Below are 18,114 nucleotides of genomic sequence, written 5' to 3'. Positions count from 1 at the left end.
CCATGGTGATAGACAGAACCATACGGTATGTTTGACTGTTTCTGACAGTTTGTTACCATAGCTATTTGGAGAAAACACTGATCATCCCTGGCCAGAAGTCTCTCTCTCTCTCTCTCTCTCTCTCTCTCTCTCTCTCTCTCTCTCTCCCCTCTCTCTCTCTCTCTCTCTCTTTCTATCTCTCTCTCTTTCTTTGTCCCCTCTCTCTGGCTCTATCACTTCCCTTTTCCTTCCTCTCTTCCCACTCTTTCTCTTTATATATCTCCCTACCTTCCTCCCTCTTCTCCCTCTCTCTCTCACCAGCAACCATTCATCTCCCTTCCTCTCTTCCCACTCTTTCTCTTTACATATCTCCCTACCTTCCTCCCTCTTCTCCCTCTCCCTCTCAACAGCAACCATTCATGTCCCTTCCTCCCTTCCTCCCTCTCTCTCTCTTTCTACCCACCTCTTCTACTCTCACCCTCCCTCTCTCTGTCTCCCTGGTAAGCGGGTCACTGATCTCATAGCGCAGGAGTTCTGCTCACACCAGGTGCTCTGAGCTTGGCTAATCTAGTCGGATTTGACTGCTGTTTGCGTGTGTCACAGAACCGCATGGGGGGTTACAGCTTGCTAGAGGGTGCTGGTACAGTTTGACATGGAACACATAGCCTATAGGCCTAAGTGCAAATAATGAGCATCTCTGGATACTATCCTGTGGTGATGCGGTTATTTACATGAGTAATGCATCTCAATTAACATCAAATCAAATGTTATTTGTCGCCGAATTAAACAGGTGTAGACCTTAACGTGAAATACTTACTTACGAGTCCTTAACCAAGAATGCAGAGTTTTAAAAAAGTTGAACAAATCTGCTTAAGAAACTAAAGGAAAAATAGTGACACGATAAAATAACAATAACAAAGCTATGCACAAGGGGTATCGGTACCAAATCAATGTGCAGGGGTACAGGTTAGTCGAGGTAATTGAGGTAATATGTACATGTTGGTAGGGTTGAAGTGATTATGCATAGATAATAAACAGAGAGCAGCAGCAGCGTATGTGAAGAGTATGTGTGTGTGTGTGTGTATGTGTATGTGCGTGCGTTCGTGCGTGCGTGTCTGCGTGTCTGCGTGCGTGCGTGTGTGTGTGTGTGTGTGTGTGTGTGTGTGTGTGTGTGTTGGAGTGTCAGTGTAGTATGTGTGAGTGTGTGGTTAGAGCTCAGTGAGTGCAAAGAGAGTTAGTGTAAAAGTTAAAAAAAATATGATTAAAATAATGGGGTCAATGCAAGTAGTCTGGGTAGTCATTTGATAACTGTTCAGCAGTCTTATGCCTTGGGGGTAGAAGCTGTTCAGGAGCCTGTTTGTCTTAGACATGGAACTCCAGTGCCACTTGGCATGCGGTAGCAGAGAGAACCGTCTATGACTTGGGTGGCTGAAGTCTTTGGGCCTTCCTCTGACACCACCTGGTATATAGGTCCGGGATGGCAGGAAACTCCTCGGCCCCAGTGATGTACTGGGCTGTACTCACTACCCTCTATAGTGGCTTGCTGTCGGATGCCGAGCAGTTGCCATACCAAGCGGCTATGCAAACAGTCAGGATGGTCTCGATGGTGCAGCTGTAGAACTTTTTGAGGATCTGAGGACCCATGCCAAATTTTTTCAGCCTCCAGAGGAGGAATAGACGTTGTCATGCCCTCTTTACGACTGTCTTGGTGTGTTTGGACCATGATAGGTCCTTTGTGATATGGACACCAAGGAACTCAGCGATGTGAGTGGGGGCATACTCGGCCCTCCTTTTCCTGTAGTCCACGATCATCTCCTTTGTCTTGCTCACTTTGAGGAAGAGATTGTTGTCCTGGCAGCACACTGTCAGGTCTCTGACCTCCTCCCTGTAGGCTGTCTCATCGTCGTCAGTGATCAGGCAGTCATGTGTGAACAGGGAGTACAGGAGGGGACTAAGCATTCACCCCTGAGGACGGCCCCCGTCCATGACACAAATATGACAACAATTCAACCAGTCACAGGAGCATAGGGGCAGGATATGATGCTATATGTTATTTACATGTATCATTGAGGATGGGTGATAAACAGTGGGTGTGCATGTTTGTGTGTGTGTGTGTGTATGTGTTGTTGCATGCAATGCAACCCCATCAAAGCCCAAAGCCCACTCCATGGTTTGCTACACTTCTGATACAGCATGGTATGACTGTTAGGGGGTGGAAATCTGATCAAATAAAACTCCATCGGATGACATCTAAATGTCAATGAAGGAAAAGAACAACGCCCCCATGCTAAAATGTCAGCAGAGAGTTTTTTTAAAAAGAATAACTCAAGTAGAAGCTACTGAGGGGAGGATGGCTCATAATAATGGCTGAAACGGAACAAATGGAATAGTCCCCACAAGGTCAAAAGCTTTTTCTAGGGGGTTTCTATGGTTCGTTTTAGGGTTAGGTTTAGGTTTATGGCTAGTGGTTATGGAAATTAGGATTTTGAATGGGACTAAATTGTGTGTCCCCACAAGGTTAGTCATACAAAACTCTGTGTGTTGTGTCTGCGAGAGAGAGAGAGAGAGAGAGAGAGAGAGAGAGAGAGAGAGAGAGAGCGAGAGAGAGAGAGGAGGTCTGCTGTAGTACTCTCCATACAGAGGGTGAGGAATTTTCATTTTTTTATTTTACCTTTATTTAACATGGCAAGTCAGTTAAGAACAAATTCTCATTTTCAATTACGGCATAGGAACAGTGGGTTAACTGCCTTGTTCAGGGGCAGAACGACAGATTTGTACCTTGTCAGCTCGGGGATTCAATCTAGCAACCTTTCAGTTACTGGCCCAACACTCTAACCACTAGGCACCTGCCGCCCCAGTAAAGGAAGAGGAGAGTTCGGAGGAGAAGAGTAGGTTCCCATTTCCCACTCTGCTGAGTGGCTGACCTGGATGTAATTAGCCAAGTCATATTTTTAACTGATACTGTGTAAAAGCCAGCTTAAGGAGCCATAGCTGCCCTATTTATACCCCCGGGGCTGACGGCCTGTACCACTACACAGGGGGATTTTCTCCCAGAACTGTTCTAAGCCTGCTTTAGGCTGTACCAATGAAGATTCACAGTAGTTAGCGAGGCTATATGTTACAGCTCTTACTCTCTCTCTCTCTCTCTCTCTCTTTCTCTCTCTCTCTCTCTCTCTCTCTCTCTCTCTCTCTCTCTCTCTCTCTCTCTCTCTCTCTCTCTCTCTCTCATGACACTATACGTCTCCTTCCATCTTTCCCTGCCCCCACTCTCTGCCTCATCCCTCTTCCTTTCTCACTCTCTCTCTCTCTGTCTCCCTTCTCACACTCTCTATGAGCACTGTGCTGTGTCTCTTAGCACACATTTGCGCAATTGTACTGATCCACTGTCTGATCCACTGCCTCTGTCCCTATAGGCCTAGATTATGAAAGTGTGTTTGTGTGGATTCATGCATCTTTGAGCATGTGTTTAAACAGTACATACATGTGTGTAAAGGTGTTTCTGACTGTGTGTGTGTGTGTGTGTGTGTGTGTGCGTGTGTGCATGTTAATAGTAACTCCTGAGGGGATCAGCCTCAGCGGCGATCAGGCTGTGCTGGCTCATCCTGTTTGAGAATGGGTCAGGACCTCGAAGGCTGACCTGGCCTGTAGCCCAACCAGCTATCTCCCATATCACCCTGGCCACTCTCAGATTACCTCAGGCACCCTGCAGAGTAAGCCACCACACACAGGGAGGGAGTAGGACTCTCTCACACACATGCACAGACACAATCACATTCACATCCACCTTCACATACTTAGTCAAAGGACCCAAATGCAGTCTGCATTCCCTCTATCCTCTCCTCTCTCTTCTCTCTGACTCCGCCCCTCCTCTCCTCTACGGATGGAGAGCTCTGTTACATTCAGCAACATATTTCTGCTGCATCAGACGTCCATCACAGATCCCTACTCTGGGCCGAAACGTGATCAGACACCAGATACCCGCAACTCATCAGGGAGAACAATACAAAACCGCATTCTCATTCAAACTAGTTTTAAAAAAGCCCTTTGACCCATTTGGTTTGGGTTGAGTCATTTGACCTTCCTTGCCACTCTAAGAACTCGATGTCTGACTGACAGTTAGAGTGGAATAACACCTTTGTGAGTCATGTCATTCATGATGGACAGAACATGATGTTTTCCATTGGATTGTGTGTGTGTGTGTGTGTGTGTGTTTGTGTGTGTGTTAGTGATGCACAGGTTGACTCATGACCCGCAGTCACTGCGGTTATATCCGTGGGGCGGGTTTAGAGTCATGAAATATTGGATTATGGGTGAGTGGATGGTGGGCAGGTTGAATAAAGAGAAAGCAATGCATTCAAACCCATGAATGTGCCATTCGGTGTACAGTTCATAGCCTACATTTCGATTTTTTTACATCTTTAATCATCTTTATCTGCCATTAGTGCGTAGCCTAAGCTGTGAGGCCTAACTGTAGCGTGGCAATGGCCAAATTCATTTGGGAACTTGGGCAGAAAAAGTCAAAAAAACAAAACAATGTTAGAGTTGAATTCAGTAAGAGGAAAAGCTGCCAAAGTGAGAGTTGAAAATAAATAGCGAGGGCCAGAGTGGTAGTCTAAAGGGCGGGAAAGCTTTGGTGAAGTGCTAAAAGAGGATGAGAGCACTGCAGGATTGTGGTGCGCTATACAAGCGTGGCAATCACAAGACGGGTGAATGGCACTGTCAAGGGAACTGTACTGGTCAGATATGGGTTCAATGGAATTGTAGCCTAGCTGAAATCTGGACACTGACTGTCGGTCTAGAACCTCTCACATAGCCTGGTATGGTGCCGAACTAAAATCATACAGCAAATGTACATTTTGACTTAGTAACAGGATTGGAAAAATGTGTTGCATTCAACGTCTTACCAGAATGAATGTGCTCTTAGGAACCGTCTGTAAAAAGCGGCGGTGTTATCTTAATCAGCATCAAAAAAAAGCTGACAGTATTTCAACCACATAAAATATGCATCCAGGTCAAACTGAAATCTTATCAAAAACATGTTGGGTAGTTTTAACAGCTATTAATGTCTTTAAAACCGATCAAAATGACATAACATTTTGCATGGAAAATCTTTCCAGTTTCTTTTAGAGTAATTGCATTTTCTCCCCGGTCCCTAAATGTCTTTGCTGCACGAGAGAAGCTGAGATAACTTTACCAATGTCAACTAGATTCTATCGATTTATGACATTATTCTGGTGAGCAAGGGTTTATTTAGTCTTCTAATGCAAAAGGTAATGACAGAAGAGAACTTGCATGTATCTTATTAAAAATATTACATATACATATATTATTATAGAGAAGTTGACTAACAAATAGCCTACCAAAAGGTCAGAAATTATAAGCAGGGTGCGGCCCTCAATCTGAGGGTGCGGCCCTCAGATTTATCATACAGAGTCGGGCGGTTGAGGATGGGTAATTAGCAATTGTGGGTGGGTGTGGATGAACAAAAAGCTGACCTGCTCATCACTGTGTGTGTGTGTGTGTGTGTGTGTGTGTGTGTGTGTGTGTGTGTGTGTGTGTGTGTGTGTGTGTGTGTGTGTGTGTGTGTGTGTGTGTGTGTGTGTGTGTGTGCGTGTGTTCTGCACGGTTAGGTTTAGTTGTGTGTGTGTGAGAGAGTGTATGAGATTGTATGTGTCTGATTTGTGACCAGGGGAGTAAGCACAAAGTCAAATTCTCCTTGATTGTCTTTAACACTATAGTGTAAGAAATGCATTATATGCACTCAACTGTGCATAACTCAATTATATGCACTCAATATGGAAAGAAATGGCACAGGGCAACCATTGCCCAATTTGTACAGTCATTTCTCCATCGACTTGTAATGACAAACACTTTGATCAGTCTTGTGCTCGCTCTCTGTTCCCCTTTCGCTATGACTGAACTGCTGCTTCTATATTTACACACTGCTGATCGCTGGAACTTTATCAAGCATACATGGAAATAGATGTTCATAGTGTATGGAAATGAGATTGAGAATTTGGATTGTATTTTATTTTATTGCACATACATAGATGTTGGGATAATATTGGTAGTTTAAGTAATTCAAGTTATTTTAATTGACAGGAGTGGTATTAGTAGTAGTAGTATTACTGTAGTAGTAGTAGCTGTAGTAGTAGTAGTAGAAGAAGAAGAAGTAGAAGAAGAAGAAGAAGAAGAAGAAGAAGAAGAAGAAGAAGAAGAAGAAGAAGAAGAAGAAGAAGAAGAAGAAGAAGAAGAAGAAGCGAAAGAATAATAGGAGGAACAGTTCTAGTTATTGTTATATTAGAGTTTGTGGCTAAAATATAAACAGTCGCTACTTCTTCCTTCTCCCTAAGCCACAGTATAAACCCTTCCTATAGATTGGATTGCATTGCATTTAAATCATTGCAAGAGAAAAGCACATTTCTTTGAGAAATTGCCATTTTTTTTCAGTCAACACACTGCTAATTGGATTCAAATGAATAACCGTGGTGGAATAAAGAGTTTTCTTTTACATGCACAAAGACATCAACATGCCTAGCAATTAACAGAGGCATAATGTAATCAATTTAAATGGGTTATTTATTTTAATTCTATTTAATTATGAATTGATTGAAAATAGTGAAATTTTCATTTTCACTTTGTCACCTATATAGTCATTTTCAACAAATATCAAATGTTAAATATGCAAAGAAATAAGAATCAATTTGAAGTAGTATTGTATTTGCCCTAAGATATCTAAAATCTCTCAGAATTTCAGTTGATAGTTTATTTAGTACCAATAAATACATTCATAAATAAATAACAAAAATAACAATGGTCTGGAAAAGTCCTTATTCCTAAACAGATTTATTCAATAATTCCCCCCAAAAAAGTACACTTGCTTCTTGTTGTACACTTGGGTTATTTATTTATTGGTTATTAGAAAATCTTATTTCATTTCTCATATGAAACAAGAGAAACATAACAATACTATATATAACTATAGTAGCATATTGACGTAATGCGTTTGCTGCTTGTTTATTGGTTCATATTTTGTCAAAGTGTATTATGAAAATAGCATTTAACAGATTGTGAAAGTTCTCATGTTTCCTCTACTCCACAGCATCAAGTGAATTATTGTAGCTGCCCACACATTTTGTGTGATCTTACACGTTTTTGATAGATTCTGTGCATAACTCCACTTTACATGTTGCAGGTTGGGTTTTCCCCAGTCCTTACATCTGTGTGTGCCCTTACAAAAAAGAAACATGAAAAAAATGTGGTTTTCAGACAGATAGTGTGCCAGTCAAATGTTTGGATAAACCTTCTCATTCCATGGTTTTTTCTTTGTGTTTAATATGGTCTACATTGTAGAATAATAGTAAAGACATCAAAACTGTGAAATAACACATATGGAATTATGTAGCAACTAAAAAAGTGTTAAACAAACCTAAATATATTTTATATTTGAGATTCTTAGTCGTGACTCTTTGCCTTGATGGCAGCTTTGGCATTCTCTCAACCAGCTTCACCTAGAATGATTTTCCAACAGTCTTGAAGGAGTTCCCACATATGCTGAGCACTTGTTGGCTGCTTTTTCTTCACTCTGTGGTCCTACTCATCCCAAACCATCTCAATTGGGTTGAGGTCGGGTGATTGTGGAGGCCAGGTCATCTGTTGCAGCACTCTATCACTCTCCTTCTTGGTCATTCATTGTCCTGCTGAAAAACACATTTTCGGGATCAGACACGTGGGTTTTTGGACACGTGTGAATTTGTACATGGAATCCTCACGTGTACATTTTTCAGTCAGACATGTGGTTTCTGAACTTTTCACATGATATTATACATTTCACATGTGGTTTTGTAACTGCCGGGATAAGAACCTGGGTCTCACTCTTGATAAGCCAACGTCTTGACCATTTGACCAAATGGCCAACATGTGGAATGCATTTTCACATGTGAAAATCTAATTTGCAATTTTACATGTCAAATCAAATCAAATCAAAGTTTATTGGTCACGTACACAGTTTTTCAGGCGTTATAACCGTGCAGAAAAAGCGTATGTTACTAGCTACTAACAATGCAGTCAAGTGCCAAACAGCTAAAATGTACAAATATTATAAAATCAAGAATAGCACTGTAGCAGTATGAAAGCGCAATCTATGCATTTGTACACCGGGGGAATTATACACTACATGACCAAAAGTATGTGGACACCTGCTTGTCGAAGATCTCATTCTAAAATAATGGGCATTCCACTAGATGTTGGAATATTGCTATGGGTACTTGCTTCCATTCAACCACAAGAGCATTAGTGAGGTCAGGCACTGATGTTGGGCAATTAGGCCTGGCTCGCAGTCGGCGTTCCAATTCATCCCATTGGTGTTCGATGTGGTTGAGGTCAGGCATTTGTGCAGGCCAGTCAAGGTGTTCCACACTGATCTCGACAAACCATTTCTGTTTGGACCTCACTTTATGCACGGGGGCATTGTCATGCTGAAACTAGAAAGGGCCTTCCCCAAACTGTTGCCACAAAGTTGGAAGCACAGAATCATCTAGAATGTGCTTCTTCTGTGCTGCAGTGTTAAGAGTTCCCTTCACTGGAACTTATGGGCCTAGCCCAAACCACGAGAAACAGCCCCAGAAAATGATTCCTACTCCACCTAATGTTACAGTTGGCACTATGCATTCGGGCAGGAAGCGTTCTTCTACAGTAGCATCCGTCAAACCCAGATTCGTCCGTCGGACTGTCAAATGGTGAAGCGTGATTCATCACTGCAGAGAATGTTTCTACTGCTTCAGAGTCAAATGACGGCAAGCTTTACATCACTCCAGCCGACGCTTTGCATTGTGCACGGTGATCTTATGCTTGTGTGAGGCTGCTCGGCCATGGAAACCCATTTCATGAAGTTCCAGACGAACAGTATCTATACGGAACAAAAATATAAACCAAAATATAAAGTGCTTGTCCAATGTTTCATGAGCTGAAATAAAAGATCCCAGACATTTTCCATACGGGCAAAAAGCTTATTGCTCTCACATTTTGTGCACAAATATGTTTACATCCCTGTTAGTGAGCATTTCTCCTTTGCCAAGATAATGGTGGCGCTGTAATAAAGCCCTTTTGTGGGGAAATTGTTATATTTTCAAAATCTAGAGATAACATGTTGACACTGTGTTGAGTTTTTTTTTGTCATTTTGAAGTCAAATTGAATTGTTTTCACAAAATGAAAAACAAATTAGTTTTTCCATTTACATGAGTGTAGCCAAGCTAAGTAGCTAGCTAGCTTTATCGACTGGCCTACCCTTCATCCTAGACTTTGATTGTTGCTTTCATGATACGGTTAGATATACAGTATTTGTTTTTTTAAAACTATTTTTCTATTTACTAAAGTATTTTGTGCACTTTGAGATTATTCTTGTATACTGAAAAGCAATTTACAAATGTAATCATTAATTATTATTAAAACCGATTTTTATCTCTTTGAAAATGTGTGAATGTGTTTGCTACAACAAAAAAAATGATGTTAACATGAATGTTACTTTGGAAAATTATCAAGACGTCAATATTCTTGTGAGGTGCTTTATGTAAAAATGCTGCTATTATTATAGTTTTTTAACGTTGGTCAGCCCTATTTCTAATTGAACAGTCAGTATTGATAATAAGTATACATTGGAAGAGAAACACCGGGTCGGTCAAATGGTCGTTGACATTGTCTTCTCCTGTGGGAGACCTGGGATCGAATCCTGCTGCTTAAAACTGCACACATGTGGAACATATGTTATATGTAACCATGTATCTGAGTCATGTGAAAAATGTAAATTCATGTGAAAGTTCATATTACCAAAAACCATGTGTCTGACTCTTTGTTGTGACTGTTTTCCTCTTATTTTTTTCACGTCACACATTTTTCACACGTGATTTGTTCATACATATGTCCGAAAACCACTTGTCTCACGGGTTTTTTATGTGTATTTTTTTTGTAAGGGTCTCCACACTGTTCAATGGCTGCTTCTTCAACCCGTACACTAAATGGGCTTCATCATTGATCTCAGTCATCACAATGGTTCAGCAGCTCCTTTACACAACACTACATCATGAGCCTCTCACGGGTTGAATCATTGCACTGTTCCAATGCACTCCTTCGGCAGTGTGTGTGTGTGTGTGTGTGTGTGTGTGGCAGAGAGAGATGTGAGGTCTAGCTTTGAGTCAGCAGCAGCAGCTGAAGCCTGGGTCTGAGAGTGTGTGTGGGATGAGACCCCCCCCCCCCTCATTTCCCTCAATTGTCTCTCATCAACACACTCATCAACTATCTCTCTGCCTCTCTCTTCCCTCTTGCTTATTGAAGACAAGACACACTTGTGTAGAAGTGTGAGAAAGAGGATCGTAGTGCGTACGCATGTGCATACGTGCGTGTGTGTGTGTGTGTTTGTGTACATCTTTGTGTGTCCACCCCTTTCGCAGTGAGTAAGGCGAGTGGGCGGTAGCAGCAACTGGTCTGCTTATGTGGTGCGATGCATAGCAGACATGTTTCTCACTGCTAGATATTACTCATTTCCTCAGCCCTACACACATACACACACACACACAAACACACAGTCTCAGTTAGACGCTCACGCACATACACACACTGACACACAGAAGCTCGCAGCTTCTCAGTGGTCTTGCTGGTGCTATTTTTCACTTATACGGAGCTCTGTGGCATCGTGTGACTGGTAGCTGTTGTTGGTGTTTCTATTGGCGCTGTGGAGGTAAAGTAGGAAGCAGCCTGTGGAGAGGCGCCTGACCCCCCCTGGAGGTTCTTAACCCAGGAGGGCTGCAGCATGTATGACCACCAACACCTGGACAACACTCTGGTCAACAGCCCACTCTAAGGTCAGTTACTGTACATCACAAGCAACTCCATCAACCCATCTGTTGTCTGTGTTCTCAACCGCTCTTTTTATGTCTAAATGTTGTTTAGCTGTACATTGATTTGACTACTTGTTGCTGCATAGCAAATTGACCCTTGTAGTCAATGCTTTACTCTCTCTCTTTTTTTTACATCAGATCTGTGATAAGGATTCAAATGGGTTGACTTTGATTTTCATACAGATGTTGTTTCAGGTTGGGGTCGGAGATAGAGTATTTGTTATGTCGGCGTGGTCGCACCTGTTGATCTAGTTTTCGACGGCGGAGGTAGAATGGCTGTGAGTCATTCTGGGTCCTCCCTGTGGTCAGATGCTGAATGGAGGGACTGTCTTACTGTCATACAGGGCACTACTAATACAACAATGCTTTTATTTACTGTGAAGAGGAGAGGGAGAAGCGTGAGGGAAAGCAGGAGAGAATGAGAGGAATTTCAGGCATTCTTTCCAATATTTCAAAATTTATCTTTTGAAAGTCATACATTTCTCAATGACATCAAAGCATGTTGATATTTGTTTAAGTTTATTTGAATCCAACCACACTGCTATGAGATAAGCCTGTGTGTGTTGCTGTGCGTGTGTGTGTGTGTGTGTGTGTGTGTGTGTGTGTGTGTGTGTGTGTGTGTGTGTGTGTGTGTGTGTGCGTGTGTGTGTGTGCGTGTGTGTGTGTGTGTGTGTGTGTGTGTGTATGTGTGTGTGTGTGTGTGTGTGTGTGTGTGTGTCTTATCAGCTCTACTGTGTGGGAGGTGAGGGAGTTTTTCTTTAGCTTTAGAGTGAATCTGCAAAGGTTCTCCTCAGAGAGCATCAGAATCAGCCCAAATGATGCCCTTGTCATGCTGCTGCTGTGGGATGGAAGCCTGACAGGTACATTGGAGCTGATTTGACTTGGCCTGTTTACTCCTTGTGGCTCCAGTTGATGGGATTAGCTGGCACATGTGTATTACCGGGTTATTTTGCTGAACAATGTTCACTGCAACCATGCCCCCGAGAGTGTATTTGTCCAGCAAACCAACACTGTACTACAGCAGAGATACACTTTGATATCTAGCAGTCCATCAACAATATTCTCTACATACCATTTCACAGTTCACAATTGCTTTGGTCTCAGGAGAGGTTTGTTGAAGTGAGCAACTGGTGAGTTGGAATGAGGCCTGAGGCGTTTCAGGACATTCCAGGGTGAAACTCGCCTGTTGCCCCTGCACGTTGGATTTCCATGGATACCTTAGTTCTTTCAGTATGTTAGCATTATCTCTACCCTGTTTAATCTACATCAATACATGTAAGGGCTAAATTGCAAAGCGGCATTGTCGCAAAAGGCTGTTGCTTCACCTGAGAAATCTGCTCTGATTTTCCACGGAAGTCTGTTGTGCTTGTCAAAAGAAAATCTGTTCAATTCCCAGTAATTCTTCTCAATTTAAACCTGCAGTATATCCCAGACTGTCCAACCACCCCCTCAACACTTAAGTCAATGCCTGGTGTAGTTTATCTTTCGTCCATATGGAGTGATTGATTGACACTGAACAAAGCAGCAGTCTTTCAACTGAGACAGCTGAACACTCCACTCCACTTCACTCTGCTCCAACCCCCTTTTAGAGAGTGTTTTCTTGTGGAACTTTGAGTAGGTGACGAGCGACAGTTTCCCCGGCTCTCCCCGGAGAGAGTATCCCAATGTAACCTGTCTTCCCTATGTGGACTCAGTTTCCATGGCGACAGCTTGGCGTAGCGAGACGGGGAGAGTAGGCAGGGTTCAGTCGGGGCAGACAGGCGTGCGGACGAGCCGAGCGCTGAGTGACGGGGAGGACTGGCGGGCGGAGGGTGGCGTGCGGCGGTGGCAGCAACGGTGGCGGCAGGAACAGCTGTGCTAAGTGGAGCCATCACATCAAAGCAGCTCATTTAGAACATTTGGAGAAGAATTAACGGAACTCCCACGCGCTCCACACTGAACGAAGCAGGGCTGCTCAGCTCTGATACTTACACGGAAGCAAATTATACTCTCACGTCAACACACACACACACAAAAATACACACACCACCTCCCGCGGCGATATCAACAGTGTTCCTCTCAGTTTAGGATGGATGGTGACCAGCTCTGTCCATCTCTGGGGGAGTGAGATAGAGTCATAGCTGCCTGAGGGGTGTGTGTGTGTTTCCGTGCCTCCCCGCGTTTTTTCATTCATATATGCATGTGTGTGCGTGTGTGTGTATGTGTGTGTGTGTGTGTGTGTGTGTGTGTGTGTACGTGCAGTAGTAAATAGGACATTGAGGAACAGCCCTCAGGGGTGTGAGGGAGGCGGTTCATGAGAATAGTATGAAACCATATCTCCATATTTAATCCTCAGAGAGAGAGAGAGATGAAAGGTATCCTGCCGGGAGTGTGTACAGCATGTATGTTTATACAGCTATACCGCACTGCCTCGGAATTGCACTGTTCGCACAATGCATGCCGTATTTTTAGAGCACTTGTGGGAGTTCATGTGCTTCTTGAACGAGACCAGTCGATTGGAGAGTTTCTCACCACATTACCAGCAACTTGTGTATTATGTGTAGCAACTACGACACCCTTGAGTTGGATGTGTTGAGCCAGAGTTTGTGAGCTTGACGTTTCATTGGGTTGGGGGGTTGATTTTCTGAAGTTCTGTTGACCTCAGAGACTCCAGGGCTCAATTCAGTCAATTCTGCATAGTATTTGCAAGCCGACCTCCAGAGGATTACAGCAGCCATACATACTCAACTGGCGGACTGGGGGTTCGAACCCGGACCCAGAACGGGGTCGATACAGGCCACGGGTCCTGACTAATAAAAAATTGGAACTCACACGGGCTTTGACCCCTGGTATAATATGAACACACATAAACTATGGTAAATGAGCTTAAAAACGGCAACATTTTCTCTCTGCCCAATGGCAAAATATGTCAAATTGCAGGAAAGTTGCTTTAAAACTTCAAAAAGTGTCTCTCTGCCAACAAGAGGAGTGTGACCAGTATGAACAGTTTGGAGTCGTATGGGTTGTAAAGTGGGGGGGTTTGTTTTCTTTGACAGTGAATTAAAATATCCATTTGGACCTTGCCACCAAGGAAATTTGTGTGACCGGACCTTTTCAAATAGTACTTGAGTACCCATGATTACAATGTTGCACAGGCAAGATAAACATTCTCTGTCTATTTCCACAGTAGATCACTCTGCCTCAATCTGTGTCTGGTGTTTGCATGTTTGTGGGTATCAGAGCTGACTGACTGCTTAGTCCTAACAATTCTTGACAGCTAGGCCTGACAGACTGTCCACATTTCACTCTGAGATGTTCACGCTTCACTCAATCTCTCTTTCTCTCGGCTACCTCCCTTTGTCTCCCTCCTCTCTTGTTCGCTCTCTCTCTCCCCTCCTCCCCTGTCTCTCTGTGTAGGTGATAGGTCGTTCAGGACTAGGGTGTCAGTGATCTGACAGTGATGTCGTGTCGAGGCCCTCCCCTCTCTCTGCGGCCCTCGTTTTCCCGTGAGTCCCATGTAACCTAGCCGCCCCCGCCCGCCGCTGCTGGCGCTCACCCATGAATCCCAGCCCCGACCGCGGCAAAGAGTGCCTCCCCCCCAAGAAGAGGGAATCCCGGCAGGGCTCGGTTGACCAGCGCACCCTCCTGGACGAGTTCAAACCGCCCGCCTCGCCCCTCAGGACCCGGCCTGCCGGCAGCTCAGGGAGAGATGAGGGGTGCAGGGAGAACAGCGACGAGGCTCTGACGAACCCCCACAGTCTGCTACCCTCTCCCCCACCTCCCCTCCCACCCCCTGGTATCCCCCTCCCCCTGCCATGGCACCTGCCTTATACCCCCTCTGTCCCTCTACCCTTCCTCCCAGGCCAGGTAGGAGAGAGGAGGGGGTCAGGCTCACCCTCCTGGAGGGATGATCTTCTCCCTTCCCCACTCCCCCATCACTCCAGGTGGCTCCGAGGTGAAATCCCCCTTCCCCTTCCACCCTGCTCATCCTCTTCCTCCTTCAAGAGCCCCTTCCCTGCTGACTCCAGAGAGATGTGGTCCTATTTCAACACAGAACGAAGGGACTATAGCTCCTCTCTCTTCTCCCCCTCCCACCTGTTCAGTCAGCCCCCCCTCTACCGTCCTGACACCTCCATGACTGAAGGCAGACACAGATACCTGGGCAAGAGGCCCAACGGGCTGGATGGCCCGGACAGCAGGACTGCCTCTGCCTCCAGGGTGGCGCCCCCCTCAGGAGAGTACGGGAACGAACCCAGCGGCAGGGCCAGGCTGGGCGGCAGCCTCCACGGTTCCCATGCCAACGGGCGGCGGAGACACCAGGAGGATCCCATGGGACGTTCTCAGACGGTTGCGGTTTTCCAAGATTCCCGAGCGCCACCTCCGGAGGGCCCTGACTCACATTCCTCTCTGCAGGACAGGGATCCCCGTGGGACGCCAAAGCCTGGGACCCTCACCCTGATCCCTAGCAGGCCCCAACCCCATCGGGCAGACCCCAGGGCAGGGAGAGGGGAGCTCCTGGACCCCCTGGGGAGCTCTCCGGCTAAGGCCCAGATTTACTACTCCCTGGGGTCGATGTACTCTACCCTACAGTCCAACCACCTCAACCCCCAGGCTCAGCCCTTCCCCCTGTACAGCCCCTCAGGCAGCCCTCAGTACGGCCTGCACACCATGAGGAACTCACAGCACTCGCCTCAGGAGCAGCCCAACAGCCACGTCACAGAGAGCGACAGAGAGAGGGAACGAGAGCGAGACAGAGAACGAGACAGACGACGAGAACTAGACAGAGAGAGAAAACGTGAACAAGACAGAGACAACCGGGAGAGAGACAGTGAACGGGACAGAGACAAAGACAGCGGAGACCTTTCCCCTGGGCGGCAGTACTCACGTCCCCACGCCTCCCCCCTCCTTCCCCTCACGGCCACCTCACCCCCTGCCCCCCACCACCACCACAACCCCCCAGCACTCCTACCTCATTTTGCCAAGGGATCTCTGATTGAGCTGGTGGGGGGCCGTCTAAAGCGTGTGGAGGAACTGAGGACGGAGGACTTCCTAAGGAGTGCCAACACCTCCCCGGAGTTCCACCTGAGCACCTGCACCATTCTGCTCATCGCCCCCAGCGACACACACGGCTTCAACCACCTGCAGGTCCTCCTCACAGACCGCAACACTCAGGTCAGGGGCTCATCTATCTTCTAGATTTCTATTCTCTATCTGAGTCACTTCTAGACAATATATTTTAATAAAGGCACTGGTCATTCACTACATAAGCAAACGTTTGCAATCCTCTCCAATCACTCAAACATGTTAACATATGACAAATTTGCTTATTTTTCAAATCATAATTTAAATTTAATCTCCTTAGTATAAAAAGATGTATATCCCCAGCACTGTTGTGAATATGTTGTTGTTGTTCTGTCTGTGTAGGAGTTACTAACAGTTCTGGTGGAGTACCCGTTCTTCGTTCGGGACCGCGGCTGGTCTTCCTGCTGTCCCCAGAGAACCTCCCAGCTCTACGGCCTATCCTGCCGTCAACTCAGCGAGGGAGACATCTGCCTTGCCCTCACCCCTTCACACACACCTCGCACACACACACACTCACACACACGCACAGCCCCGCGGGGCCATCGCACACACACTCGGGCCAGGGCCGGCGCCAGCTCACACAGGGAAGACATGCCCCCGCCTCCCCCTCCTCCTCCTCTTTCTCATCCCTCCCCTGCTCTCGCCCCTCCTCCTCTTCCTCTGCCCCCTGCAGACCCTCCCACCCAGGAGCAGCCACGCTCACGCAAGAGGCGATGGTCCGCCCCCGACCTCCTACCCCCTACTGGAACTACCGAAGCTACCGGGTACTGACAAGACCACCAATTTACCTCACGGCTCCAAGCATAGGAAGCGGCAGTAGAGCTTACACACGCGCACACACACACAGAAACACACACATGCAAGCACAAACACACCCTCCTTGTCTCTAGAGCACACACATGGCCACACTGTAGAGAGACCACAAGGCAGGGTTGCAGGGAAGGACAAAGAAATGCAACTTTACTTGTGTCCACACTGCTGCCCAAAGTATGAGCCTATAGCCCTCTTTCTTCATCCCTCTTTCCCCTCTCTCCGCTTAGCACACCTCTGACAGGGGTAGCTGTCTGAGGACTCCCAGAGAGCTCCACAGTGACAGACGTTGAGTGAGACACTGTTTTTGTTATGGTGGTCCCACACGTCTACTTACTGACAGTGTTTTCTGCAGGGTATCGGTTTTCCATCAGGGTTATGGAAGCAAGCTCTATTGAAGATATCTATCGCAGAGAGATATATATATATATATATATATATATATATATATATATATATATATATATATATATAAATATATGACTATATATTACATTACAGATGTTCTATAAATATGCTAAACCGATTTAATGCAACCTCTCTGATTGTCACTTTCGTAATGCGTTCTCAGTTTTAGATTTTCTCGCTTCTTCTGATACGAAGTTTGACTGTCAGTCAGTCAGTCAGTCCATCGGTCAGTGGGTCTGGGCAGGCAAGGTAAATGAATGTATCAGCTACTCTTCGCCTTTTTACTATTCTCGTTACGGGGGGGGGGGGGGGGGGGGGGGTCATGTTAATCTCTTGTTCGCCAAGGTATTGCCCTCCAATATGTTCTTAACATTATCTCAGCGGAAGGAAAAACACTAATGAAAATTGCGTAACAGACAATCCTCTCCCACACAGGTGGGTCTGTGTCACTTCGCCTTGACCCCGAGAGTGTTTTTCCATAAAAAAATGAATTAAAAAAAGATGGAACGGCAGGAGAGTAATGGTGCTAATAACAGGTTGGAACAGGATGCTTTGTGAACACACACTTGACCCCTCTGTACTGTACTCTGTACCCCTTCTGTTCCCCTTTCTTTTCTCCATGTACTGTATATGTTTGAGCGCAGGGAAAAAAACGATTGAAAGTATTTTAAAACTCAGATACGGGTATCTTTTCTGATTCAGCACACTCTTTCACTTTAGTTTTTTTCAACTTTTTTTAGTTTGTTTGTTTTTCAAAAACAAAAAAAAACCTGACCTGTTTTTTTTTTTTCTTTGTAAATGTTATAGCTATAAAAATTGTATATTTTTGAAATTGTGAGTCTGTTATATGATGTTCGCTAGAAATTGTAAAAATTAAAAAAAGCTTTATGAATTTATACTGAATGACGGTGACTTCATACCCCATACATGCATGATCAAAAGTGTTGTACACACAGCCAATGT

At 45.2% G+C, this 18,114-nt stretch overlaps 1 protein-coding gene across 2 annotated transcripts in view; it reads left to right on the top strand.

Annotated features, from left to right (window-relative positions):
* Nucleotides 1-18,043, top strand: part of LOC110532003 (genetic suppressor element 1) — a 40,408-nt gene extending 22,365 nt beyond the window's left edge. The window contains exons 1-3 of one of the 2 annotated variants that reach the window (XM_021615573.2): nucleotides 10,173-10,836; nucleotides 14,269-16,023; nucleotides 16,276-18,043. In XM_021615573.2, coding sequence (XP_021471248.1) covers nucleotides 14,410-16,023; nucleotides 16,276-16,704 — 2,043 coding nt within the window. In that variant the 5' untranslated portion in view covers nucleotides 10,173-10,836; nucleotides 14,269-14,409 and the 3' untranslated portion in view covers nucleotides 16,705-18,043. Of the gene's footprint in view, nucleotides 1-10,172; nucleotides 10,837-14,268; nucleotides 16,024-16,275 lie in introns of those variants that run through there. The other variant, XM_036987919.1, reaches the window with a different exon arrangement.
* Nucleotides 18,044-18,114: the final 71 nt, after the last annotated feature.

This window comes from Oncorhynchus mykiss, chromosome 9, assembly GCF_013265735.2.
Source record: "Oncorhynchus mykiss isolate Arlee chromosome 9, USDA_OmykA_1.1, whole genome shotgun sequence".
NCBI lineage: Eukaryota > Metazoa > Chordata > Actinopteri > Salmoniformes > Salmonidae > Oncorhynchus > Oncorhynchus mykiss.
The sequence above is the reverse complement of the archived record's forward strand: the minus strand, read 5'-3'. Positions and strand labels throughout refer to the sequence as shown.